The sequence below is a fragment of the Chrysemys picta genome, chromosome 4 (genome assembly GCF_011386835.1).
Source record: "Chrysemys picta bellii isolate R12L10 chromosome 4, ASM1138683v2, whole genome shotgun sequence".
NCBI lineage: Eukaryota > Metazoa > Chordata > Testudines > Emydidae > Chrysemys > Chrysemys picta.
The window spans coordinates 90,899,263-90,926,816 of record NC_088794.1 but is presented as its reverse complement, the minus strand read 5'-3'; the positions used below and the strand labels follow the sequence as shown (position 1 = coordinate 90,926,816).

The 27,554-nt window shown below is 45.1% G+C and overlaps 1 protein-coding gene across 8 annotated transcripts in view; it reads left to right on the top strand.

Annotated features, from left to right (window-relative positions):
* DPF3 (double PHD fingers 3) overlaps positions 1 to 27,554 on the top strand; it is a 215,570-nt gene that overhangs the window by 73,336 nt on the left and 114,680 nt on the right. For 7 of the 8 annotated variants that reach the window (XR_010601049.1, XR_010601050.1, XM_005284599.4 and 4 more), the window contains 2 exons: positions 20,239 to 20,399; positions 25,894 to 26,001. Coding sequence is in view for 6 of the 8 variants with exons in the window: in XM_005284599.4 (XP_005284656.1) it covers positions 20,239 to 20,399; positions 25,894 to 26,001 (269 nt within the window). In the remaining 2 variants the exon portion in view is untranslated. Of the gene's footprint in view, positions 1 to 183; positions 2,587 to 20,238; positions 20,400 to 25,893; positions 26,002 to 27,554 lie in introns of those variants that run through there. The other variant, XM_065595313.1, reaches the window with a different exon arrangement.

The window sequence follows — 27,554 nt, the reverse complement described above, 5'->3', positions numbered from 1 at the left end:
CTGCTCCTTGTCCCCTGATCACCCCCTCCCGGGACCCCCACCCCTAAGTACCCCCTGGGATCCCACCCCCTTATCCAACCCCCCCGCTCTCTGTCCGCTGACTGCCCTCCCGACCCCTATCCACATCCCCGCCCCGACAGGCCCCCCCGGGACTCCCACTCCCAATTCTCCCTGTTCCCCATCCCCCCACCCCCTCAGAACCTCCCATCCAACTGCCCCCTCCTCCCTGGCTGCCCCCCAGTACCCCTCAATCCTCACCCCACCAGCAGGAGTTCGCAGCTACGACACCCGGCCAGAGCCAGTTGTGCTCCCCATGCTGCCCAGCAGGAGTGGTGGGCCAGAGCGCAGCCCGTGGGGGAGGGGCCAGGGACTAGGCTCCCCGGCCGGGAGCTCAGGGGCCGGGCAGGACGGTCCTGTGGGCCATAGTTTGCCCACGGTTGCCCTGGAGTATCTAAGTGAATCCCCATCACTGGAAGCTTCTAAGAACAGGTTAGATAAACATCTGTCAGGGATGCTCTAGTTATACTTGATCCTGCCTCAGTGCAGGGGGATGCCTCTCAAGGTCCCTTCCAGCCCTACATTTCTGATTCTATGATTTTTCTAGTTAAAACTAGAGATAGGCCTGTCTGTAATGGGTTGAATCTAAATGCTACATCTTATTTCTCCAGAATTTGGGGTGATTCGGATTCATATCTGGATTTTGAGCCCTCCTCCGTGAAGGCACATTTGGCTCTGGAGAGTTGGGTTGGCCTATTCTAGAGGTATGGATCCAAAGAGATGGGGAGGCCCATTCTAGAGTTTTGAGGCCTGATCCTTGACTGCTTTATGTTGCATCCTGAACAGAGGGGTGAGTTGGGAGGAATACACAGGCACAGAAACACTTGACAAGTTTAGCAGAATTTTATTGCAATAAGACTGACAGTCACTGACAAAAACTTCTACTGGTACCTCCTTACCTTCTCTGGGTATAACCTTCCTTTCTGTATGGAGCATATCTAAGCTTTATCTTGTCCTGAAATCTTTCTGGATTAGATTTACCTGACTACAACAGTTCACTTAGTAATGGGTAAGGGACCCATTTTGATCTAGGGCCCAGAGTTAAGAACATAGGAACACAGGATGGGCAGAGACCTCCTGGATCATCCTGTCTAGTCACCTATTACTGCAGGCAACCAACTTCTCAGTCTCCCTCACACACTCATGGTCCCTCGCATCTCTTTTTTTTTCTTTTCATCTGCCTCCACTCACACTTATCCTTCCCAGAGTGGTTCTGCCACATGGGAGCTGCAATGAACAACTCTCCCAGTGGTCCACTTTGAAACTTCACCTGCCCTATTAACTGACCCTTTGAACAAACCCCTCAATATAATGTGATTTTAAACCTGGTGTTAGGAAATGAATAGTGTACTCTATATTCTCTGTACTCTAGAAAAACTCCTATACTGCAAATACCGCCTCAGTCTTCCATAATCACGCCCTTGCACCTGGTGCAGTCATTAACACCTGTGTAAACTGAGTGTAAGATGCTACCATAAATCAGAATGGTAGCCTCTTACAGCCAGCGTTCATGGGTGATAATGATTACAAGAGATAGCTCAGTGGTTTGAGCATTGGCCTCCTAAACTCAGGGTTATGAGCTCAATCCTTGAGGGGGCCACTTAGGGAACTGGGGTAAAAATCTGTCTGGAGATTGGTCCTGTTTTGAGCAGGGGGTTAGACTAGATGACCTCCTGAGGTCCCTTCTAACCCTGACATTCTATGAGGTGCAAGGTGGTGGAGAATCAGGCCTACAAAGTTCAGGTGCAGGACTCAAATCCAGGTCCAGCTAGAACATTTTTTATTTTAACCTTCCAGTTAATTGTGTGACTAAAAATTAAGTTGAGTTTTTTCCGCTTCCTACTCTTCTTTGTGCAAAATGATTCTGGAATCAGAATTTATATGACAATCATCAATAACTTTTTCTAAAGTAACTTTTGGTTCTGCAGAGCAGACTATAGTACAAACTGCATATTAATCTGAAGGGAGCAGATGTTTACAGTAATATGGCATTATTTTCACTGTCATTCTCCCAGACATAATGACATTTTAAAAAGAAGTAACTTAGGGTGAGTCCTCTTTCTTCAAAAGAACTGCATTCCATGGGGTTCCCCTCTAATATTATATCAAGCTGCACTCTGTGGATCTCAGATCCACAAAAAATACAAACCAACAAACAAAAGTCCCTACAAAAACCCTGAAGCAGAAAGATTTGAAAATGTGTCCATCTTTATGTATTCAAAAGTTTAAAATCTGCCAACCTATAGAGAATTATAATCACACACAAAGCATGCCACCTTAAATCCTCTAGGAATTTTGCCACAGGTGTCTGCCAGCTGCTGCTGATGTTTCCAGCTGTTCCTCCACTTTTGGATGCACCACACAAATTGAGAAGCCTCATCAACTGACAGATGAAGCTGAGGAGTCTGATGGATGAGCTCTGAGGGTGGAATGGGGTGGGACACAGAATTTCTTCTGAGAGGATGGACTGAGGACATAACTGTACAGTAGCTGCCTAGGAACTGGAGGCTCCTTCTCTTAGTACGTTCTGTAAGTGACACTTTTTACATTTTGCCTTTTTAGACCAAAAGTAGGAGCATTAGAAAGAAAGGACCATAACTACAATATTCTGTTATGATTAAAATCTTTCCTTCAAAAAGTAACACAGGAATCAAGAAGAAGATCCCCCTCAGTTATTCACGCTGCCCACAAAAAGAATATTCTCCAGCCATAGAATCTAAAAATACATAATATAAAATAAACACAGACATCCTCTGCTTATAAAAACTAAATCAAAGTTCCTGCAACTCATCTAAAGTAAAACAGTCAATGCAAAAACCTCAGAGATAGCAACCTTAAAAATAGTATTTGATAAGTATGTGATACATATGTAATATAACTGTCTTAAACTTAGAGACATTTTGTTATTGAATGGATTCACAGGGTGAGCCACAAAACCACCATTGTGCAGTGTCCTGAAACTATGTTGTGATGTCGTTGTTGCTTTATCTTTGCTGTTGCAGCACACGATCACATATTGATGGTAAGCTATGTGCAAACATCTCAGGGCAATGTCAGATCATTACGCCATGATTGTTTTGTGGCTCTTTGAAAATGGCATTTCTTCTTATTTCCGCTCTTTCTGACTGCTGACATGGAGGGGCGTTTTCCTCTTTTTACCCATCCCCATGGCAGTTTGGAAGAATAAAGAGGGATCCCAGATGCTCTGGTTTATTTGCACAGCATTCTTGTTTGTAAATCAGAATGAGAGGAGCTCTGATCAAACCTGCAGGCATCACCAGAACCACATGTTATCCTGCAAAGTGCTACAAGTTGTTACTGGTTTATATAATAGATTTTGCCCAACTGAGATTATATGAGTTTTTTGGCTTCCTGGAAAACATTGTATGCTTCATCAGGTCACATGGTGCTCTTTCAGCTAGTCACTCTGCTTATTCAGAGAATGATTCAGAGTGGGACTAGTGTGTGTTTGTCTGACAATGTGGAGAAGTGATTCGCCATCTGCTTATACCTCCTCCAGCCAAGGAGTCTGATCCTGAGAGGTGCTGTGTACCCACCATGCTCATTAAAGATAATGTGAGGTCTGAGAATTCAGCAGCTCTCAGGATCAGGCCTAAAATTAAGCCACGATAATCCCCCCACCCCCGATTATTCCATTCCCCATGGAAAGGTCTCCATGTATTGGAACTGGAATTGCCACCAGCCATCATAACTCTGACTGCTAAGGGAGTTGGAGGTTGAATCCATGAAATAACTTCTATCTTTTATGCTCTCCCAGCTTTCAACCTGACCCAGTTAGTGGTGGCATGAATCCAGAATTTCTTGGTGCTGAGCATGAATATACAGTGCTTCAGACTGACAACATTGAGACAGCCATGCACCATGGCTTCCACTCCAGCTGGGGCCATGCCTCATCTCATAGGGTTCCTAGAGGTGCTATTGTAACACCAACAGACCCTGTTTGTCGGCGGGCGGGATCAAACCTGGGACCTCTGGAGTATGAGCCTCTACTGCATGAGCTAAAGGCCAACTGGCTGTTAGCTGAGGCTGTAGAGCAACTAACACACACACACACACACACACACACACTCTCTCTCTCTCTCTCTCTCTCTCTCTCTCGTTTCTTTCTTTTCCCCCTGGTCTTGGTGCCACTAGATGGGACAGAATACCACCCCACCCCCAGGAGGTGTGTGGGTTACACTATGAACAGTGCAATGTCAAGTGCTGCGGCCTTGTCCTAGTGCTCCCTAGTAACACTCTGTACGTGAGCCTAAGAGAGAGGATACAAAGAGACCAAGTAAGAGGATTAAAGCTACTTTATATGGGGCAGCCTTGGAGGTCAAAAGGTTCTTTCCTGTCTGGAGATTCCTGACAGCCTTATATAAATACAGTGGGCAATATTCATCCCTCGGGAACTCCAGTAAAGTCAGTGGAGTTACACCATGGAGGAATCCACACCAATGTATTTACTGTTGTTCTCCTTCTGTTACCTACTCTCCCCTTCTATTGGTCCTGATTCTTCACTGCCTTGTACCAGGTATGCTCACATACAGCTTTGCAAAGGGGGTAAAACACTGCCAAATTAGAGTGGTTGCATTTTATCTGGACATTGCTCTCACTTTGTGTTGTAGGTGGCTACATAAGACACATGGCAGTGGAGAATCATGCCTATTGTCTTCAGCCATTTGGGGTTGAGGTCTTGATCTCCAATAGCTTGAGCATGGGAAGCATGGGCCCGATTCTCCCTTGCCTTTCACCATGTCGTCACTTACGCCAGTGCAAAGAGAATGGAAAACATTCCCACACTGATTTGGTAGTTCTTAAAACCCACTTTGCCCTGGTGTAAATACAGTAAGATGCAGGGCAATGGAGAATTTGGCCCCTGGTCTTTATATCTGTGTGCAAAACATTATATGCACCTATATAAATCATTATGAAGAACAATCCTACAGGAGAAGGCCAGGAAGGCAAGCTCAGAGAAGCTCTCCTTGCAGAATTCCCCTCAAATTGTTCAATCTGAGGGGAGAGGGTCAGGGTTTTGTCCTCTGTGGAACTGCCAGTAATTTGGATCCCAAACCTCAAGACCTTGAGGCAAAGGATAATCTGCAGTATTGCCAACCCCAAGCATTCATGAATGAGAGCCCCCAAAATCAGGAGATTGGCTTACGAATAATGACGTTTTGAAAAACATAAACATTTTGCCTTCTGGTTCCTGAGCCTTTAGGGGGAACCTGCTTCATGTTGTCTAGCTTTTCTCTGCCACTGTGAGGGCTAGAAACTTACTTCATAGTTAATGAATCCTGAGATTCACATGCAGGCTCTTTATTCCAGCAATTGGGCTTTAAGGAAAGTACCAAATGTTGTGAGAATAGTAATAAAATTGCAAGATTTGGCAAAGCCAGACCTGTACCATTGCCCCATCTCCAAGATTCCCTTCCCTACCAATGAGCAGTTTCCTCCTCTATTGGAGCTGTGCTCCGAGGGCTTCCATCACCCCTTGCTACTCAGCTCCCTCACACCCCCTCAACAGGAGTGGTTTGTTCCTCAGTGCAGAGTGGGCCATGGGAAACTTAACAGAACATGAAGCTGCATTTACCTTTTTTGCTTGGGTTGACGGGCGGAAGGGGGGATGATGCATGCACTTCCCTTCCTGCATCCTCCTTATGTGCCTTGTACAAATGCTTAGACCTAGAGTGGCTCCTTCATAGGGTCTGGGGCAAAGGGGGAAGGGGCTGCAGAGGTGACTGACTGCTCACTCCATGGTCAGGAGGGCTCTGTGCTCAGAGAATTCCTTCTACTCATCAATCCTGGGAGAACTATAACCTCCCTCTTCCCACCAATTTTTGTGACCTTTATCAGGCCCCTTTCCCCCCCCCCCCAAATCCTACCGGTGACGGGACTGTTCCCTTCCCCCATGTCCCTTCCCTCAGAGCTGTTTTCCTTCTGCTGCTGAATGTCAAGTGCTTTGAGCCTGCAGTCCTGATGGGTGGGGGGGGGGGGGGAGGAGGGGAGGCGAGGACTTGGATCTACCCCCTGAGACAGAGTGGAGCCAGGACAGACGGGTTATTTTAAATTGTGTGGTGACAAGCTTTTCCCCCCCTCTTTTTGTTCCCGGAGGATGGCTGGGGAAGTTGGTTGTTGTGCCAAATGCTTGGAATGTGGTTTTTCTCCTCTTCCTCCTCCTTTTTCAAAAGAGAGAACTTTGTGCTTTGAAATATGTTAATTCTGATCATAAATCCAGACTGTGGCAAAGCACCCATAGGATTGCGCACCTACTGGAATGTAATGCGGGAAGAGCCACTCTCTTCTCCCTGCCCTCCCAGCTGAATTTCTTGTGGCACAGTCCTGTTCCAATCGAAGTGTGAGGCTATCAAGGAGTGCGTGTGTGCAGGGGAGCTGGAACAATTGTATAGTGGGGGTACTGCTGATGGAAACCATGTATTTGGTGTTTGTTATTACTACTTCAAGCCAGGGGGTGCAGCAGCATCCCTCGTTCCAGCACCACTGAGTGTTTGTTTGGGGTTCAAATGTTGTTACATGACTGAAAATAACAAGAGCTCTTTCCCCAAACTGATACAACCAAGCCCTGGCCTAGCACATGCACAGAGGGCAAAGGTTGGCCCACTGTCAGGTCAGTACAGTAAGAATTTTTAGTGGCAAGGCAAGCAAGTGTTGCTAAAGGATAAAGAAGAGAGAGAGACCTGTGCCCCTGGGAGCCCCTCAGTGCCAACTGGCAGAGGGCACGACATACCACAACTCACATCTAGCCTGACACACTCATAGCCCCAACACACTGTTGTCATAATGTCTATCTAAAAGGTACTGTGTAAAGTATCCTATGCTAACTGGTCACACGCTAGTCCCGGAAATCATTTGTCATGTATGTACGGGTGTGTAAAAGAGTATAAACGCATGCTGGAAATATGTTCTTACAATGTGTTTTGGCAGGCAATAGCGCATAAAGCCCAGCCTGCCCTAGACAAAGGAATATGTATTTATTTGTCTGACCAGCTAGATGGCAGAGGACAATGAAAAGTACATTTAAATGTAAAACCATCAAACTAGCAAGTAGGGGAGATTACTGCTTAACAGTCTCGATGGGGAATGGCATCTTCATCCCCACGAAGTGTTCCTGGCTCTGAAATAGAGAAGTGAATTTTGGAGTAATATAAGGGGGGACAAAGAGACATTTGAGTCATCCATCATCTAGGGGGCAAAGGGGAGCAACACTTTTTGAGTTAATGAAAGGTGGATCCTCTTAGCTTTGGAGGCAAGAGTAGCTGGAAACATGGGCGGCGGGTATCATAGGCACGGGAAGGAGTTGCCTGCCCAAACAGCCTGACGTCCCCCCGCCCATGCTCCACCCCCAGACTCTATCCTGCCTGCTGTTTCCTGCCCGTCCTCCCGGTGCTGGGGCCATGCCGCTTGTCCAGTGGTGGGGCTGGGGCTGCTATGCCTGTCCAGTGTGGGGGCTGGGGCCACTCCAGCCACACCACCTGCCTGGGGCTGGAGGTGCTCCGGCCGAGCTGCCTGCCCACCCGCCCAGCGCTTGGGCTGGCAGCTCAGCCAGGGAGGGGAGGTACCTTCAGGGTGAGGGGTCCGGCTGGCTGGGGTTTGGGCATGGCCCAGGGAGGCTGGGGCAGGCCGGCTGGGTGTCGGGCGCACCCGGGTCAAGGGTGGGGCTGGGGACGCTAGCCTGGGGCAGAGGCCAGTAGCCACAGTGGGAGGAGGACTGCGGGTGTTGGGCAGAGGCCAGTGGCCACAGTAGGGGCTGGGCTCCGGTGGGCGTGGAAGGGGCGGGGCCTCGGGTGGAAGGGGTGGGGCTGGGGCTAGACTCCCCAAGCCAGCGGTTCACCACTGCCCATGGCTGGAAACTGACTTAGGTGAGAAACCTGCGTAGACAAAGATTGTAACTTGCTGAAATTAAATTTTAATCACTAGGAGGCATGTTTTGTTTCATTTTATTTGTAACCATACTTGTCATTCTTACCTTTTATCACTTAAACCTGTGTTCTTTGTTAATAAATTTATTCTTGTCTTATTACAAAACCATCTCTGTGCTGTGTATTAAAGTGGAGAGTGAGTCCTCAGCTAACCAATTAGGCTGATGTGCATACTGTCTCTTTGGAGGCAGTGACTTAACTTCGGTGAGTGCCCAGTGAGACAGCCTAGATGCTGCAGAGAGATATTTCTGTGGAACTTTGCAATTGGGATTCACTGGTTGTTACCTGCAAGGCCAGGTTTCCACTGGCAGAGTCCTGGGGAGTTGCTGGCACAGCAGACAAGCTGATGTGTCAGGGAGCAGATGCATAGCTTAGCAGCAGCCAAGCTCTTACTTGCTGAGGCTGAGAGGAGTAACCCTTAGGTATCTGTCAGTGGTGGCTATGGTCCACTCAGGATGCCTACACTGTGTTCGAGGTTTGATCCCTTGTATCAGTTTGGCCTTACTGTGCATTTGTGAACTGGTGGCAGGCTGCTATGTAGCGCAACACCTTCTCTCTTCTTTCTCCCTAGCTTTTTGATAAGTTGTGTTTTATGATTTCTGATAATCTGACGCAATATCTCATCGCGCCCGTAGTAGGCAGCAGGGCAGACTCAGAAGAAAACATGTCCCCCATCACCAGAATGGTGGTGGGAAGCAGCTGGCACAAGCCAAGAAGAATACACATGCACACAGCGCGCTCATCCCTAGAGAGTGGGAAGCAAAGGGGCATGGCATGGGTGGGAGTGGGAGCATGAGCGTAGTTACTGTGGCCTCGGAGGGATGAGTATTTGCTAGATTGTTTAGGGCTGCCCCAGAACAAGCGCTGACTGTAAGAGCTTCAGAAAAGCGCCTACCTGATACTACTGCTCCAGTGACTGATGGTGAATTAGAATCTGGGAGGACAGAGAGGGAAATTGATTACATGAGGGGGAGAGAGACAGAGAAAGATGGGGGATGGTAAGAGAGAAGCAGAGAGCCTGGGTAGAGGGTCCAACAAGGATTAATAAAACACACATTGACTGGTTCAGAGAACAATAGCAGTAAAATAATAAAACTTGCCCTCAGATTAAAATGGCTCTTTTGATTGTGCAATACCCTGTTCATCCTTCAGCTCTGAGTAATATAACACCGCTTCAGGAGGTATTTTAACCCTCTGGCAACACTTTACTGCTTGTGCCCTCAAACTCCTCAATATTTGTGTAGCACTAAAACTCTTCTTTTTATCAACTTCACCAACCCTTGCTGAGCCAGCACTGCAAGTCTGGGAAGAGCCATCTACTTCTGCCTTGAGAGATGAGCTGAAAGGTTAGAGGGGGTGGAAGGCAATAGCATGAGCAATGCAGGTCAGGTTACTAGCGAATTCCTCTTGCAAGATAAGTGGAAGGCCTCTGAAAGGTAATTATTGGAAAGCATAAATTCCTGAGATAACCTGTCCGGGAAGAAATACTGAGGGGAGCAGAGGCCATGTGTTAAAGGCTAGCCATCACTTTAGGGGTAGGGGTTATCCTTTCTCTCCTATTTTTCTGTAACCTCTCCTTGCTTTGACAGTCGAGCCCCTTGGTTCTTTTCCCTCAGCTAGATGTTGCTCCATTCCTGGCCCAGATTATGGAACATTCAGATCCATGTCTCCATGCCATTACCAATGGAACTGATAGAAGGGGAGATTCAGAACCCAGGTCAGCTGGGCACCAGTTTGGGCTTTATCTTTCATTATCACTCTCCAAGCTATGTTAGTGAGGTCAGCATGAGTGGCAAGCTGGTCTGCTGCTCCCTTATTCTGTCAACTGATTTTGGTGTAAAAGAACCTGAACTACATTTCAGTGACCATGAACAGTGGGTTTTGGAATATAACAAAGAAAATCCTGAACTGGTTTTCTGTTGTGGAATGTGCCCTTGTAAGTTTCTTGGAAGGAGAGGAATCTGAACTGAGGACGAAGCACAAGACTGGAAGTCAAGAGAAATGGGTTCTGATCAGGGCCAGCTCCAGGCAACAGCTCAGCAAGCAGCTCCGTTGGGGCAGCCAACGGAGAGGGGCGGCACGTCCGGCTCTTTGGCGGCAATTCGGTGGCAGGTCCCTCACTCCCTCTCGGAGTGAAGGACCAGCTGCCGAATTGCCGCCGAAGACTGAAGCGGCGGCGGTAGAGCTGCCTCCCTAGTGCCACAGATTGCGACTGTGGCTTTTTTTTTTCCTGCTTGGGATGGCAAAAACCCTGGAGCCAGCCCTGGTTCTGATCCTAGCTCAGCAACTTATTTCTTGTATGGTCTTGGGCAAATCATTCGGTATCGCTATGCCTCAGTGTCCTCATCTGTAAAATGGGGCTAGAGAATCTACATAAATTGAATTTTTGTGGACTTTAATTAGTGTAAGGGTTCTCAGTGTAGTGTATGTGTGTATTCCTTCTTCACTTGTGCCAGCCAGCTCCCATTGAATGCATTACATATATTTAGCGACATATGTAAACAGGTGCTTTTAGTGTGCTTAGAGAACCTCAGAATTTAATGATTGTATATGTGTAAAAGACACATGTGCCCACCTGGAATGTGCTCTGGGTTCAAATCCAGCGTGCACCCCATGAGCAGAAGATCCTATACTAGAATTCTGAATTCTCCAGAGTGCACTTTTAATACACCTCATTTCTCTTCCTGTAGGGAACAGTCCTGTACCAGCATGAGGTGACCCAGTATGTCTCTTCCATCTCTAATATCTATGATTTTCTTTGATGGAACAGAGTAGAATGCTGTGGTAGGGGAATACACACACTCTGCTGGACTTCTGCGGTAGATAAAATCACTGTTGGTGGAGAGAGGGAAATTTGATTCCAAATCCCCCTCACAATGTTCTTCTGCCTTATTTCACTGTTAGGTTTAGTACAAGTCAAATGCATCTCTGTTGTAATTCACTCAAGTCTTTTGAGTTACATCAGTAACAGAGTTGTCCCTTTGTGATAAAAAGATTTAATAAATAAAAGAGGCAAAACCTTTATTATTGAAGCTAAGTATGATTTTGAGAGAGCAGAAAATTTAATTATCAACCACAAGTATTTGTTGTTGTGGTAATAATAGCTGAATGGAATAGGTTTTGTTGTTTCCTTATGTATGTTTATTGTACTAATTATGCTGTACCATGGCAATGAAACTGCAAATTATATCTATTCAGAATTAGTGGACTGTTTTTAAAATATTTTTTGTTTGTGGTTGAATGTTTTGCCTTTTCCAAGGCTAACCTCAAATGCAAAGTAAATTCTAATTATTAAATTTCTGTGGATTTATTCTGTATCTATATAATATATTATTTGATTGCAAGGATCACATTGTGTTGCTGGTGTTTTCATTGCAAAGTAGTTAGTGGGGAGACAGAATGGCTCGGGTTACAAACCACTAGTTGCTCCCACACTTGGTGTTGGTTGTACGGTATTGGCCTGACACTCCATTGCCTTGCTTCTTGTGCGATCACTTTCACCTGCGCAAAATGGGTATAAAACTGTACTGTATAAGAATTGTTTCAAAATGACTACAAAAGGGGAAACACAGTGGAAAATCAGGTCCTTTGACCCTATTCATTCAAAGTCTTGTGCTGGGGGAAGCACCTGAAATTTTAGCATAATTACAATTTTGTATGATGGGGAAGCCCAACAGAAAAATCTGCACTGCTTTGCAACCAGCAGAGTTATTTACACCTGTGCAAAGTTCTACCATTCTGACTGAGTGACATTTTACAACCATGTAAATAACTGTCATAGAGTTTAAAACCAAGAGTCTAGGCTGATCTCCTGTATATCACAGGCCAATAATTTTCACTCACAGTGAATCACAGCTTGTATCTTCGAAAAGGGCTTACAATCATCACTAAAGTAATCCACACCACCGAGGCAGGCCAGTAGTATTGCCCCCGCATTGCAGATAGGGGAACTGAGACAAAGAGAGATTAACTGCCATGCCCAAGCCTCTGAGGGAGTCTGTGTCAAAGCCAGAATTAGAACTCAAGTCTGCTGCCTTCCAGACAGGTCAGATCAGCAGACCACACTTCTTACTGGTCCAAATTCCTACCATTCCAGGCTGTCCAGATGGAAAAGACAAGCCCAGTATGGGAATTCTAGACTGTGAGAGTTGGATGGAAAGACTTTGCTTTTTACTGAAGCTGGCCCTTGTGATCAGATTAAGTTCATCAGAGTTAAGGAGATTTCTTATGCTCCCAAACCCCTGCTGCTTGAAATGTTAAGTCCCCCTTTCTAAAAAAAATCTCTTGGATGCCAGTCACTGATCATCCTTTTTTGGTGCTTAAGGTTTCACTAGTTCACATCTTTAGCAATTTAAGAGAGAGCACAGGACCTTCTGAGGAGATTAGCATCAATCTGAATTCTGGTTGCTGTCTTCATCTACAAAAGGGGTCTAGGTTATTATCTTGTCCACCTGTTAGTTTAATTGGATGATACAGCACCTCTTTAAAACAGGATCTGTGGCCTGAGAGAGAGTAGATACTCCGAGATACTTTCAAGGAACCTGCCTCTGAGCTTAACCTAATCGATCACTATGCTGAGTCTAATAGAGCTGTACAGGTACCCTGTTTTGTGGTGTGGAGACTACCACCTATCCTGACTCCCAGTGGGAATGGATGGAGGGAGGAAGGGGCAATGTGAATAAATTACTGCTGTTCAAAGCCCAGTGTCCCTGAAAATTGCAGAGAAATTCACCTTCTGAACTAACTCACCTGACCCCTGAAAGTCATTACCTCACATGTAGGAAACAGCAGTGTCTAGCTAACGAACTTGAATGTTAATGCTTTGGTGCTGAATAAGGTACTGTGTTCATCCCAGAAGCATGAGCTTGCATCATAGCCTGATGTTCCTTTTTTTTTCTGAATGGAGATGCTGCCGGGACACACATGCCTTCCTGACAGGAGTGGTGGGACTAAACAAATCTGCTTCACATACTGCATTTCTTGCTATGCCTCCATTTGTAACTATCCTTCTGCAGCCAGTTTATTTACATGAGACAGCTGAAATTTCAAACTGGATTAAAATATAACCTGTGAATGTAAAAATAAATAAATAAATAAAAATTCAGAACAATGACACTAGTGTGCTTAATCTGTGGGGCCAGATTCTCTGGTAGGATCCAGCCCTCTAGCACCACTCAGGCAGCACTGAAGGGCTGGATTCTCTCCATTAATGGCCAGCAGAGTTCCCCTTCACAAGGAGAGATGTCCCCTGGCAAAAACATATAGAGGGGATGCTGGGGATGGGTGCACGTTACACTGATCTTCCACTGGCATAAGGTTCCTTAGGTTCTTATGCCAATGGTGTAAATTATAGTAGCTCCCTGGCTGCTCTAATACATGGGCTGGGCTGGCACTGAATCAGTAACCTGTAATCAACTTTCTGATGCCTTCCTTCCTCCCAATCTCCTTTGCCAGGCACAATGTACAGAACCTGGCACAATGGGGCCCTGACCCTGATGAGACCTTCAGGCATTTCTACAACACACATTTATTATTTTTCCTACATCTCTATACTGCTTTGCAATCTGATATATAGACTAAAATATACATGTGCTATCCACTGAAACAGTATGTAGGGAATGTCTTTTTTTCTTTTTCTTTTCCTGTCTGTTTTCCTACCAGACCCTACAGCATCCAAACAGCAGGTTGCAAATGTCTTCAGAAATCATGGCTGGATTAAAAATAGAGATCTGACTCCGATGCTGTGGAAAGTTGCATAAGATTGCCCTTCTCCCACCGAGCAAAACAAAGCCAATCAGCTGGTATAGAAGTGGGATGGATGTTTGATGGACTCTGAGCCTCAGAAAGCAGGAGAGGCTGGGAGGCATATGTGTGAGGCAGCATGAAAGAAGCCAGGTTCATATTTAAAAACCAAAAGAACATATTTTGCAAACAGACCAGATCATTCCATGGCCTTTCTGGAAATGTCTGCCTTGCCTTCACTCATATTCAAACCCTTGTACATCATTTGAGGATCTTGTGTGGTGCCCTCACCTCTGTGCCATAGCATCTCCCAAAGAACCTGACAGAAAAAAATCTTAATAGTGTACATAAGGGTATCAGACTATAATTAAACAAAGACTGAGTGCTCCTCTGGGCTGTTCTCAATGGATTTTATAATCCATATGCAATACCTAAATACGATGATGACAGGCCCATTAGAAATGCTGATAGGTTGGTCAGATAGATTAGACAAAAACCAAACAAACTGTCTTTGTTGATTCTGGACCAAGTGTGATAGATACCCCAAAATCCCACAGCAGAATCTGAGGGTAAACTGCCACGTTGTGTACTAGCTTTTTTTCCTTTGTGAACTTACCTAGGCCTGGGTAGAGTGAGTCACAATAGTCCAGCTGGAGGTGATGAACATAAATGACTGTGATCAGACCATCTTTTGGGAGGAATAGAATGGAGTCTTCTTGCTAGTTGGAGATGGGGAAAGGCACTTTTGGTGACTGCTTCTATTTGATTGTCCATGTCAGTGATGGTGCAAGTCCTTGGAGTCCTAATGGACTATCTTAACTCCTCAGTTCCTCAGAACATTTCTTGCTTCCAGACAGCTTCACTTCATTCTTGCCTGGATTCCAGTTGGGCCAGCTTCTTTTTCCTCCTTTGCACCCTCCTTCCCACACTGAGATATCTGGGAGCCTGCTCCCTGGGTTAATTGAGAAGGGTACATACGGCAGTGTGTCAATGTATTGCTGATATTATAGCCCATGTCATCTCACAATATCCCCTAAGGTTCTGCCTAGATGTTGTTAAATAGAAGTGGTGACAGGACTGAGCTCTGAGGCACTCTGCATGTCAGAGCTCTTAGAGGAGGAGCAGCTGTCCATCATGGGTCTTTGGGGATCTGTTGGAAAGGAATGAGTGTAGCCAGCATAGCACAATTCTCTCATGACATGCCAAGACAAGTAGTTGAGTCAGCAGTACCTCATGATCAGCAGTGTCAAAGGCAGCTGATAGATTGAGTAGTATCAGCTTGATTGAGTCACCTCAGTCCAACTCCATGAGGAGCCCCGAAACCCCATTGCTGCTTCATTACCAGACTCTGCTAGGAAGTCAGGCTGGGAGAGTCCACATTTTCTGCTGAGGTTGTGTTGCTGGAGTTGATTTATCATTATTTTCTTGAATCTTGCCAAGGTTTGAAATGGGATGGTAGTTAGTCAGGTCACTAGCGTCAAGTATTGGTTTCTTGAGCAGTTTCAGGTTTACGTATTTTCTAATTGCACTCCTCATCCCGTGCAATGACACTTAAAATAAGAGTAGAGCCAAAAAGTATAGAAAATAAAATCTCAGTGGGCATTCTGTTGCTCTTGGGAAGGATAGTGAATTCTCTGCACTTCAGCACAGCTAGGGACACTAGCAAACCTCCAGAGAGAAAAGGCTGCTTGTTTCTCTCTCCTTTTATTTTCATCTTAACACCTCCATTGTTTGTAATGAGCACTGCCATAGAGGGAAACGATACTACAGAAGAGAAGGATCTGACCTCTGTGGGACTGGATCCAATCCAAGTTTGAAGGTGGAGGTACCCAGGGTCTGGTAAGCATCTAGAAGCTGTATTTTAATGGCATAAAATTTCTGGGGGTGATAAGTGAGTGTGATCTCTTCTGGGGTTGGCTGGCTATTTGTTTTTAATGAGTATTTCATCCCTTGGTTTCTAATCTGAGATGTGACAGGTGCTAAAGAATGCTCTAAATTATGCTTAGCTTTGAGCTTCTCTAGCAGCTAGAGATCGGTAGCATGCGCTCACCCTCTGGCAATGTACCCTGTACCAGGGCAGGATGGAAGGGAGTGGCACAGAGCTGCTACATTGGCTCTATGCCGGCCTGGGCTTTCCTGTATTCAAGAGGAATCCTGAAGGATGTGAAGGGATATAAAGTAGCTAAGGTGTAACATAGGATCACTGTCTTTAATAGTGACCTAGGGCCCAATCTAACTCTTGTATTAAAGTAGTGCTAGGTACTGTACAGACAAATAGTATGTGACTATCTCTGCCTTGAAGGGTTTACAGTCTAAATAGACAAGACAAAGGTTGCAAGAAGGGAAGGATTATTATCCATTGACTTTGCTCGGGGTTAGATCAGGCTGTTACTGATGAGTAGAAAATCTTAATTTCTCAACATTTAAAAGGACATAGACTTAACAGAAATCATGGGGCCTGATTCGTCACCCTGTTACCTGGGTGTTATGCCCGCAGGGCCGGCTCTGGCTTTTTTGCCGCCCAAGGCAAAAAAGCCTCCCGCCGCCCCCAACCCCGTGCGGCTCCGCTCTCCCGGACCGGCTGGAGTGCCGGGGGGAGGGTGGCGAGCCCGCCGCAGCTCCGCTTTCCCCGGCAGCCAGAGCGCCGGGAGGAGGGCGGAGAGCCTGTCGCGGCTCCGCTCTCCCCGGCGGCCAGAGAGCCCGCCGCGGCTCCGCTCTCCCTGGCGGCCAGAGCGCTGGGGGGAGGGCGGCGAACTGGCCGGTGCTCCGCTCTCCCCGGCGGCCGGAGCGCTGCGCCGCCCCCCTTTAGGTGCCGCTCGAAGCACAAGCTTGGTGGGCTGGTGCCTGGAGCCAGCCCTGTATGCCAGTGACATTCCCCTGAAGTCAGGGTAATTGTATTAGCATAACATCAGTGTTTAGAGAGATGATAAGCAGGTCTTACATATTTTATGAATGGTTTTCCTAACCTGTGTTGCTAATTACACTAAATGATTGAACCTGAAAGAATTTTTAAAATGTAATTTACTTTTCACTATTAATGTGATTTGTTTACTTTTTACTCTTCGTTGAACTTGGTCAGTAAAAATAGATTGGGCCATTAAGTTTTGCTTAAGTCACTTCAGTTCCCTGTTTCCCTTCCCACCCTTTATCTGTCCTATCTATTTAGACTGTAAGTTCTTTGGGGCAGGCTGTCTTTCTCTTATGTGTATGTACAATGCCCAGCACAATAGGCTCTTGACCTCCTTTGACGCCTTTAATACTAATAATATTACTCGTATTGTGATTCCAGGGAAGTTCATGTTAAAACAAACAAAATAACAAAGTTTTCCATTAAGATGTAACTGATGTAATAAAATGTTGCTTTGCTTTTTAATGTCAATTATTCTCCATGGTTTCAGCCTTCAGAACCAGAGCTTGGCCCAACCCTCAGACCACCACTGTAGATCCCCCACTTCTCCAAAGTTTGAGTTTTTTGGATTTGGGGATTTTAGATTCTGCTCATCATAAAAGAGTCAACTGTGAAGTTTGAATCTGGATCCAAACTTCCCTAAAGTTCAGAGGTGATTGGGTCCAAACCAGAACCTTGCATCCACATCTCAATTAACTAATTAACATTTTTTATAGAAGAAGAAAAGCTCTAATTTAAAAATAATTACAGTTGGTATGAAATATCTAGTCTCCAGCCAAACATAACTCTCACTGGAGTTACATGGAGGATGAATTTGATCTACTAGACTGTCAGCTTCTACTGATCATCAAACACATTTAAGTTTTGGAAAACCTTTCTTCCCCTTGTAGGAAAACCTAAATTTTAGGCTTAAACCATACTTGACAGTGTCACTTTAAGCCAAATATTTAACAGTCAAAGATTTACAGTTATTTTCAGTTTACAGCACGATGGAAACTGAATTAGTCTCCAGCTATGACTCCTATCCTGGTTGCTGTAGTTTATTCTGTTGAGTTTTTGTTAATACAGTATGCCGGTCGTGCTCATATTTCGTTGGGGGTGGTGTGTGTGTGATTCTTAGTACACAAAGAACCTGTGCATTGGGTGACAGTTTGTTTTCATCCAGTTTCTACTCTTTGTTCTATAAAGACCTCAGTATGTCTGAACATCCCTGGTTTAACATAGGAAAGAATTTGACTTCGCATGGCTGATACTCAAAGTGTTTGTGAGAACTGTTAATCTTTGATCAATCTGAGTTTCCTTGTTACTGACTTTGATTACACAAGTGTATGTGAAAGCCAGCTTTAATTATAGCTTTTAATAAGTTTTCATTTCTACTCAGTCAATCTCATACAGTATGTGCAGCTTTTTCCCCTCCCTGGAAGCAGGGGCCTGGTATTGTCTCCCTGGGATCTGAGTGCAGAGAAGATCCTGCTGTATGCAGAACTCTATCTGCATGGACTGTACATCCACATTACTGTCCTCTCCCATCCTCTTCAGCATTGCATGCAAGGAGCCAGGCCTGTATTGGTTCTGGGGCCAGTGGACAGAGGGGGAAGATGGGGCTGAGAGGGGCTAGATACACCATGTGTGTTGTCTGCTGCAAGAAACAATTGGACAGTCCTCTGAAAAGCTGTTGCAGCTTGAGGCTATATCAGCTGTTATGTGCAACCCTTATATCTGACACCTTTTTATTGGCTGCTTTTCCCTCCCTCCTCCACTTTTGCTCCCTTGGCATGCAATTTTCTCTCTTGTTGCAGACTAATGAATGCCAAATTCAGTGCAAGTTATACTACTTTACCACTTATACCTATTTTCTGATCAACTTGTGCCCATTGCTGAATTTCACCCAATAGGATGAGGGCCAGCTCCAGGGGTATGCAGTGGCAGCTTTGTGACACTCCAGCTCGATGGCCAATCTGTGTCATCAAAGTGGCACAACATACTGGAGAATTTGGCCCTACATTGTTGAAAGTATGCCTTTCTCACTATTAAAGAAGCTAACTAGGAAATTTCGGGCTCTCTCTGGTGTGCAGTTTGTGTTTGTTTTTGTTTTTTTACCATTCTCTATAGAAGCCGAAGGGTTCACGAAGTTTGGAACAAATGGCTATTTATCAAATAAATGATATGATAATGGAGATATCCTATCTCCTAGAACTGGAAGGGACCTTGAAAGGTCATCAAGTCCAGCCCCCTGCCTTCACTAGCAGGACCAAGTACTGATTTTGCCCCAGATCCCTAAGTGGCCCCCTCAAGGATTGATCTCACAACCCTGGGTTTAGCAGGCCAATGCTCAAACCACTGAGCTATCCCTCCCCCGATAGCTCGCTAAATATCATCTCACCTTTGTAAACTCAAGAACAAAAGATTTGTCATGCTGGTAAATCTAGTATCCTACTGCCTGGTCAATGCCCTAAGCCAGCTGTGGAAAGCTGTAAAGGAGCAAGGGTTAGATTTCTTCCTGTCCCTTGCAGTGGTCACCTTGTGCCACGTTGCACATACTGGTATGTTTCATTTCTGTAGTGCCAGTCATCTAAAGGACCACAAGCACTTTACAAACTATGGGCTAACACGTTATATATCAAGCCAAACCCTTAACGTGCAGCTGTGCTTAGCTCTCCACTCTCCCTGATTATTCTACCTAGGAGCACAGATAAGTCCCTATTGCTAGCTCAGGGGACACATACCCATAAGCAGGCAGAGCCTGCATCTCACCTGCAGGACCAGCCTTGGAGCAGCGGTGTGTGTCTGCAGGTTTTGAAGTGGAGTTCTTTTAAACTGGCCCTCTTTAAAGCAGCTTTTCAGTTGTTCGAACATACTGCGGAAGTTGCCCTCCGATACGGAACAAAACTATGGGCTCATTTTGTGAGCTGGATTCGAACCGGCACACTAGAAGTGAAAATCTTTACCTCCCATTACCCAGAGCCGTCTGTTTCCCTGACTGACGATTGCTTTATCCTTAAACGTATATGCATCCGAAGAAGTGGGCTGTAGTCCACGAAAGCTTATGCTCTAATAAATTTGTTAGTCTCTAAGGTGCCACAAGTCCTCCTGTTCTCCTTAAACGTATGTCTACGTTGCAGCTGGGAGTGAGCATCTCAGCCTGGGTAGACAGGCCTGCACTAACAGGGCTCAAGTTATCATGCTAATAATAGCAGTGTGGATGTTGCTGCACTGGTGCTAGCCACCTGATCAGGTGAGTCTGAGCTTGGGTGGCTAGCCTGAGCCTCTGCCAGTGCAGCAACATCCACGCTGCTATTTTTAGCATGATAGCTTGAGTCCTGTTAGCACAGGTCTGTCTACCTCGGCTGGGACACTTGCTCCCAGCTGCAGTATAGACATACCCTCAGTGTCTAATCTTCTCATGACTCTTACTACTCTGCCCGTGACACCCTGTGGCAGTAAGTGCCTCAGGTTAATGCGTACAATGTGTCTGGTGAAAGTATTTCCGCTTGTCCATTTTTAATTAACCCCACGTCCCCTTCTTTCCATTACTTGTTCAGGGAGACCAAAGCAATCTCTTACTCTCTGCTCTTTTCCTCCTGGCAGACTTGGAGACCAGTTCTACAAAGAAGCCATCGAGCACTGCCGCAGCTACAACTCTCGGCTGTGCGCCGAGCGCAGCGTCCGCCTCCCCTTCCTGGATTCGCAGACTGGGGTAGCTCAGAACAACTGCTACATCTGGATGGAGAAGAGGCATCGGGGACCAGGTAGGCAGCTATGTGTGTATGGAGGGCAGGCCGCTGAGCCCTCATGGGGTTTAATTACTAAAAACTCAAACCTGTTAAGCACCACACACATAGGAGAAGTTGCCTAAACCGCTGGGCCTGGAGGGGATTCCCTTTGGTAACTGCAGAGAGCAGATCCTACTTATTATTTCTATTGCTTGACATAGTTTCTAATGCTGCATCATCACAGCTCCTTTATTGCTATTGATCTGAGTTAGTTGCATAATAGAGGACCTCTACCCAAGAGAGCCTTGGAAATATTTTAAAGGAGGGAAGACTCTCTCACTAACCTTATTTCTCAATAGGAAACATAAATTTAGGGAGAGTCTTATCTTCTGAAATTCACTTGTGATTAGAGAAGGGGACCAGGAGTCAAGAGATCTAGATTCTGTTCCCAGCTCTGCCTTAGACAGATCACTTGGTCTTCACCTCTGTGTCTCAGTTTTCCATCTGTGAAAGGAGGATAAATGTTCTCATAAATATGTTACAAAGGCAATATGGGCCTGATCCAAAGTCCACTGAAAAAGACCTCCATTGACTTCAATGGGCTTTTGATCAGGTTCTAATTCATTAATGTTTGTAGAACAGATTGAGATCCTCGCATGGAAGTTAAAGTATTATTATTGGGTCAACCCTAAGCACCCTACTGTAACAAAACTCCCACTGAAGCCATTGAGAATGTAGCCAGATGCATTATTTGTTGAGAGAATGGAATTTTTGACACTTTGATCTATGCCAAGTTATTTGGTTTTTTTTCCTTCAATATTTGGGACAAAGACCCAAAATAAGAGGGGAACACCCAAAATTTACAGTGAAGGGTTAATTATCCAAGTGCCTTGGTGGGAAGTGTACGCACTTATAAATAATTGGGGTTCTGGATAACTGACGTTCTCAGTTCAATAGACATTGGATGATATAGCTCTGTTTTGGATATTTGATGGTTGGATAATGGAGGTTGCACCCTCTCCTTAACTAATATGTGATGCATTTTAGAGCCAAAATAGCATTTTGTATAATTTGTGATTTATGGGTTTCCTTTTTGCGTAAATCATTTACAGTAAGCAAAAATGAAATCATACCAAGATGGCGGCGGCGATGGTGGTGGTGGTGGCCTGGGGCAGAAGAGGTAAATGTGGGTCTCTCATGAGGAATGTGATTTCTAATAAGGGACCGCATCTATGTGTGCAGTACTAGCGCCATGTCCTGCTTATTTACTCTTGTGAGTAGTCCCGTGGAAGTCAACGGGCCTACTTGTAGAAGTAAGGTGAGTGGGCTTTGGTTCTTGGGGTTTGCAGCTGTGGAGGGAGCAGACTGGTTATGTTCAGATCAAACTCCGTAGTGATGCTTTTGCAAATGAGAATAGTGGCAGGAAGCAGATTGTGTTCCCTCATTTTAGCCCCACTTTTTTGCATGTGTTTCAGCAAATCTATCGAGGTGCTTAAATGGCTATAGAATCTGAATGTCTCAAGTGTTTAAGAAGAGAAATAACAATCTCTCACTCTTTCTTCCTTCCTAGCCTCTGGGAGAAATGCCTGGACTAGTTTCTAGCTCTTGGTTTCTGTGTGTGTTCATGTGCATTTTGTATGGGTGCAGGTTGAGGGAAAGCTAAGTCCAAGATATGTTTTTGTGTCTAGTTTTATTTGTGGGGAGGTCCTTGGTCATTCTTATTTCTTGTGGTAGACAGTTCCACAGTCTTGGGATGGTGCAACCTGTTCTTTTCTCTGTGACTGGCCAGGTGGAGTCATAGCTGGCCCAGGGGCATACGGAGGAAACAGTTCCTACATTCCATCAAGTTCAGGGACTGGAATTTTCCCTGGCCATTTCACAGGGCACAGAATGGGGGAAGGCATCTTACACTGTTCCCCACCTGCACACCAGGACTCAGGGCTTGTGTGTACATAAATATTAACCCAGAATAAGGTAGCATATGAATTTAAAGTAGATTAACTATTCCCAATTAATTCCATGTGTGGATGCTTTTATTCTGGAATAAGATTGCCTTATTCCAAATTAGTTTACTCCATTTTGATAGTAGATTAAACTAATTTGGAATGAGGTGCTCTCATTCCAGGGTCAGAGCATCCACACATGGAATTCATGGGGAATGGCTATTCCAGCATAACACCTCCCGCCGCACCCCCACCCAATGTAAACAAGTCCTGAGGCTAGGGTCGGCCCTAATTAGTTAAACCTCACAATACCCAAAGTAAGACCAGCTCTAAGTAAAGGATACGTGGGAGTCACTTCACCGATCACTGAAATGCAGCCACTCCTGGTGTGGGATGTAGAAGCTGTGTTATTAGTGCACAGCAACACTACATTATCATTTAGGATAAGTTCTGAAGGATGGTAATACCTTATCCACGCGAAACTGCAGGGGGAGTTTGGGTAGGCAGAATGTAGTTACCTGAGCTGGAATTCGTCTAGGTCTTTGGGGGCCTTCCTTCACGAAAAGTCTCCTGGGATCTTTAGTGACCACTGTTGGTTTTGTTTCATCTGAAAGCTCCCTGTTCCAGGGAGATTATGCTTTGGCAAAACAAGCTAATTTTTGCTTTTTCTTGTTGTTATTAATGTATTTATCCCAAGAACTTCTGTTCCTGCAGCATCTGATTATGAGTGAGATACTGCTATTTTTATCGATTTGAACTCACTCACACACATAAGCAGGTATACATTTATTATACGTAGAAGCCAGATGCTGGAGGGAGCATATGCTACAAGGATGGCACAAGGCAGCCTTGTACCAGACACACTTATGGGAGGAATCATTGTCTAGTGTTTAAAGCACAGGGCCAGGAGAGCTGGGTTCTTTGGCCAGGTTTGTAACTAACTCACTGTTATCTTGGGCAAATTTGTCAACCTTAGTCCTACTTGCATCACGGTGCCTCAGTTTCCCTGTCTATGAAATGGAGATAGTAGAGTTTCCCTTTCTTACAGGGTGAGTTGAGGTGTGGTGAGGACTGATTAGTGGCAAGACATGTTTAGGTTAGAATTTAAATAGGCTGAAACCTCCTGTATCTGCATCAGCGACCAAACCCGAGGTCTTTTTTATTTAAACTATAATGATTTAGAAAGAAACCAAGAATCCCTCCTCCCCCATATTCGCTGTTCCTTGATGTGATTAGCTCATTTAGAGCTCCCTTGGGTCTCTCTGTACCATCCATCTCTTGTAGCCCCATTGTGACAGGACACAGCATCTATCTGTGGTGGGAGCATTGCCATTTCCAGGCTGCACATAGTGTGCTGTGGCAATCTTAAACCAATGAGAATTCTCCACCAGCCACTCTGGTGTCTGGATTGTATGCACCCCTTTTCTTTGTTACTGACCTTCACTTCCCCCATCTCTAACCTGAAGCAGGCAAACGGAAAAGATCCAGAACCTCCTTTCACTTACACAGGGTTTAAAAGGGGGAGAGGAGAGTCAGATGCCCCATGGATAAACTTGGTTTCTTACAGCCCTCTTGTAAAGGAGTCAGAAGGCTGCCTCTCGCGACACAGTTCAGGGTTAATTTCACACAATACTGCACATAACTCCCTCCCTCTTTTCCCTTCCTCCCCCAGCCTTTCACGCAAGCTTTGAATTATGACTCTCCTACACTAATGAGATAAACAACATAACTCACTGCAGGTCCTGCTATTTCCTCTATAAGCAAATGGTTGGAACCTTTTGTGGTTGCCCTATAAGGCACAGCAGTGCAAGACAACCCAGCAAGTACTAGAGAGGGCAAGAACTGTACATATTTTACCGTGGGCACAGGCAGAGTCAGAGTAGGGGAGGTAGGTTCAAAGCAGATGTAAAAGGCCCTCTCTTGCCACCTCCTCCACAAAAATGACCAAAGGTTCACACTTTACTTGTGTCATCGTGTTGATAGATTGGTGGTCGGGGGGTGGAGGACAATGGTGTAAATCTTCCCTCTTGAAAATGGTATCAAACCTGTTTGGATCAAGTGAAAGTTTGTTTAGTGGCTCGCTGAACACTGCTGAGCGGGGATTTATTGAATAGCAGAGGAGAGCTCCCCTCAAAAGGTTCATAGGGTCAGTTTGGAGGCCTGCGGGAGCTTATCTGAGTCCATCTGGTGTCGGATTGGGCTGGAGGCCTTCCTACAATATTTCTGTAACTTCCTGATTCCAGCTGAGTTTGTAGTATTTTGGTGTTTGTGATTCACCATCTTTGCTGGAGCCTAGAAGTGCCAATTTGTGAGAGACCGAGAAAAAATAGAACAAAAGCTTTTTTTTTCTTTTTTTTTTTTTTTTAGATTTGAAAAGTTAGGTTTTGGGTTAAAGCTCAGGTGCAGGATTTTACCCAGATCCCCCATCCCAAGGGGACAGGTCAAGGAGCCTGATTCTCCTCTCACACAATTTTTTACACCAGAGTAAGGCTGGGAATGCCCCTGCACAGGGCATGTTTGTGAGAGGATTAGAGTCCTTGTATGCTCCCCCACAATGACCCACAGCCAGTCACAATATATACCTTAATAATAGCAATTTAAATACTAGTTAAGGTTTGTAAAGTGCCTGGAAGAAGTATATCAAGCACTACGGAAGAGCTAGGTAATTCACAGTGTTTTTCCTTCCAAAGCCGGTCATAGACTATACACAACCCACTGAAATGCAGCATTCTCTGAGGTAGGGTGTTAACAACTGTTGCACTGCATAACAGGGAAGGGAAATTGTTGCTAAGACCACCTGAGCCAATCCCCATTCTTCCAGAAGGTGTCAATCCATGCAGGGCAGACAAGAACTTTATTTTCAGGATCTCCTCCAAAAGCTTCTCCCATCCCACAGTAAATTTCTTGATGCTCAGTTTATCTGCCTCAAGAGGATAAAGGGTGGCTCAACCCTGCTGGGATTTGAACTTTATTTTCTGGGAGTCTCCATATTTCAAACTGAAGACTTAGGCTGCACTTGCCAAATTTGATTTGCTTATTCTTTTGGGGTGAGCAACTGGATGGCCCAGTTTTCACAAGTAAGTAGGGTGTCAGTTTTTTTCATTATCATCATCTGGTTTGGGGAGTAGATTTTGTTCCTGGTTTGGTGAATGTTCTTTGCTGTTGTGCCAGGCTGGCTTAGACCGCTCAGCTATCATCATATGGTAGGATTGTTCTGCATTATTGACATGGGTTTGATATTGTCAAGTTGTTCAAAAATGACCATTTGTGTCCACGGTGTCAAAGCCATTCCCATCCTATCTATTATAATTTTTTTTTTTTTTTATGTGGAGCTCTGGTTGCAGAGAACCCCTGCACAGAGTGAAATATGTTAGTGAGACGTGTGGCTTCTCTGTAGGGTTGATCCTGCAAGATGCTGAGCTGCTTCTGGGATGCCGAATACCTTCAGTTGAGCTGCTTCTCACCTTGCAGGATTGAACCCTATAGTATGGTAATACTGGCTATGGAGAAACAGAGATGCTAGAGAAAATAATGGGGATTTACAAATGCGAATGTGACCACATTTATTTTTTGCTTTTAACCCACAGGACTGGCCCCAGGTCAGCTGTACACATATCCTGCTCGCTGCTGGCGCAAAAAGAGACGCTTACATCCTCCTGAGGACTCCAGGCTGAAGCTTCTGGAAATTAAACCTGGTACGTGTTTTGTGTTTCTTTCTCACTTTCTCTCTCCTCTGTGTTGCATTCACTGAGGTGTCATGGATCAAGTGAAGACTGGCATACGCACAGCACTGGCGTTTAGTCTCTGGACTCTGTCTTTGCCTGTCTCCTTCTTTTTCTCTTTGAGATTTTATCAAGTCCATTGCATTATTCTTTTTTTAGAAAATAAAAGAAATACAAGTCTGCAGGTCAAATTCATCCCTGGGATAAGTGGGTGTAACTCTCATTGAAACCAACAGGAGCTGAACCCACTTACATGAATCTTGTCTTCCATTCATAAGGATATAACGGGACAAGTAGGTATCAGTTATCATAAGAACAGCCATACTGAGTCAGACCAAAGGTCCATCCAGCCCAGTATCCTGTCTCCCGACAGTGGCCAGTGCCAGGTGCCCCAGAGGAAATCAAGTGATCCATCCCCTGTCACCCATTCCCAGCTTCTGGTAAACTGTGGCTAGGGTCATCATCCCTGCCCATCCTGGCTAAAAGCCATTGATGGACCTATCCTCCATGAACATATCTAGTTCTTTTTTGAACCCTGGTATAGTGACCTCCAAAGTGTTAGTAACATGAAGCTTCACTATGGCATCTGTTGTGAAATCTTTGCTAGGAAGAGGGGTGAGACCACTGATCTGTGTGCAGAATAGTGCATTGATAAGTTTATGTAGTGCCTAGCACAATAGGTGCTACTGCAATATAAATAGTTAATCATAACAGTTAGTGAGGATGTGGCACATTGTGTGTGTGTTTTAGTCCCCTCGATTTTCACCCTTGCTATCCTTGGTGCTCCTCCCCACCACTAAACTAATTTGAAATGGAGAGTCTGGATGCTGAATGAGTTATTGTAAAGCAGATGTGGAGGATCAGCAGCTGTGTCCGATAGAGTGCAGTGTGGTGCATTCCTCGATGCAGTAAGTAATAAAGGCGTACTGTCTTTAGGGTCATAAATGTATGAGAAAGAGGGAACACACTGGGAGCTGTATGTGGTTTTCAAGAGGAGAGACACAGCCAGTATAAAACACGCACCCTCAACCAAAAATATAAATTAACAAAATATTAAAAAATGTTTGGCAGCAGAAGGTGTCTGGGAACTGAGTGGTGAGCAACAATACCAGGGAATTGGTTTTAGTGCAGTCATTTGTGGAGTAGGAGGTAGAAAAGATGCAGAGCCAAGTCTTGACTCCAGGGAGGTCAGAGGCAAAATTCTTGTTGACTTCAGTGAGACCAGGTTTTGGCTCATTATCCCCATGATAGCAGAGGTTATTAATAAGATGGGTAAAAGGAAGGAAATACTGTAATTGCCAAATAAGGGTTACAAACCATGGACAAAATCAAGACCAGGGGACTGATCGTGATCTTACGCCAGTGTAAAGGAGAAATTACTCTATTGTAATAAAATCATAATGATAATACAATATACTTTTGCACTGTATAGCACTTTTCATCTGTAGAGGTCAAAAAACAGGACCATGTCTCAGCCAATTGCATTTGGTAATCGAAAAGGTTAATGATTAAAAGAAATACATTCA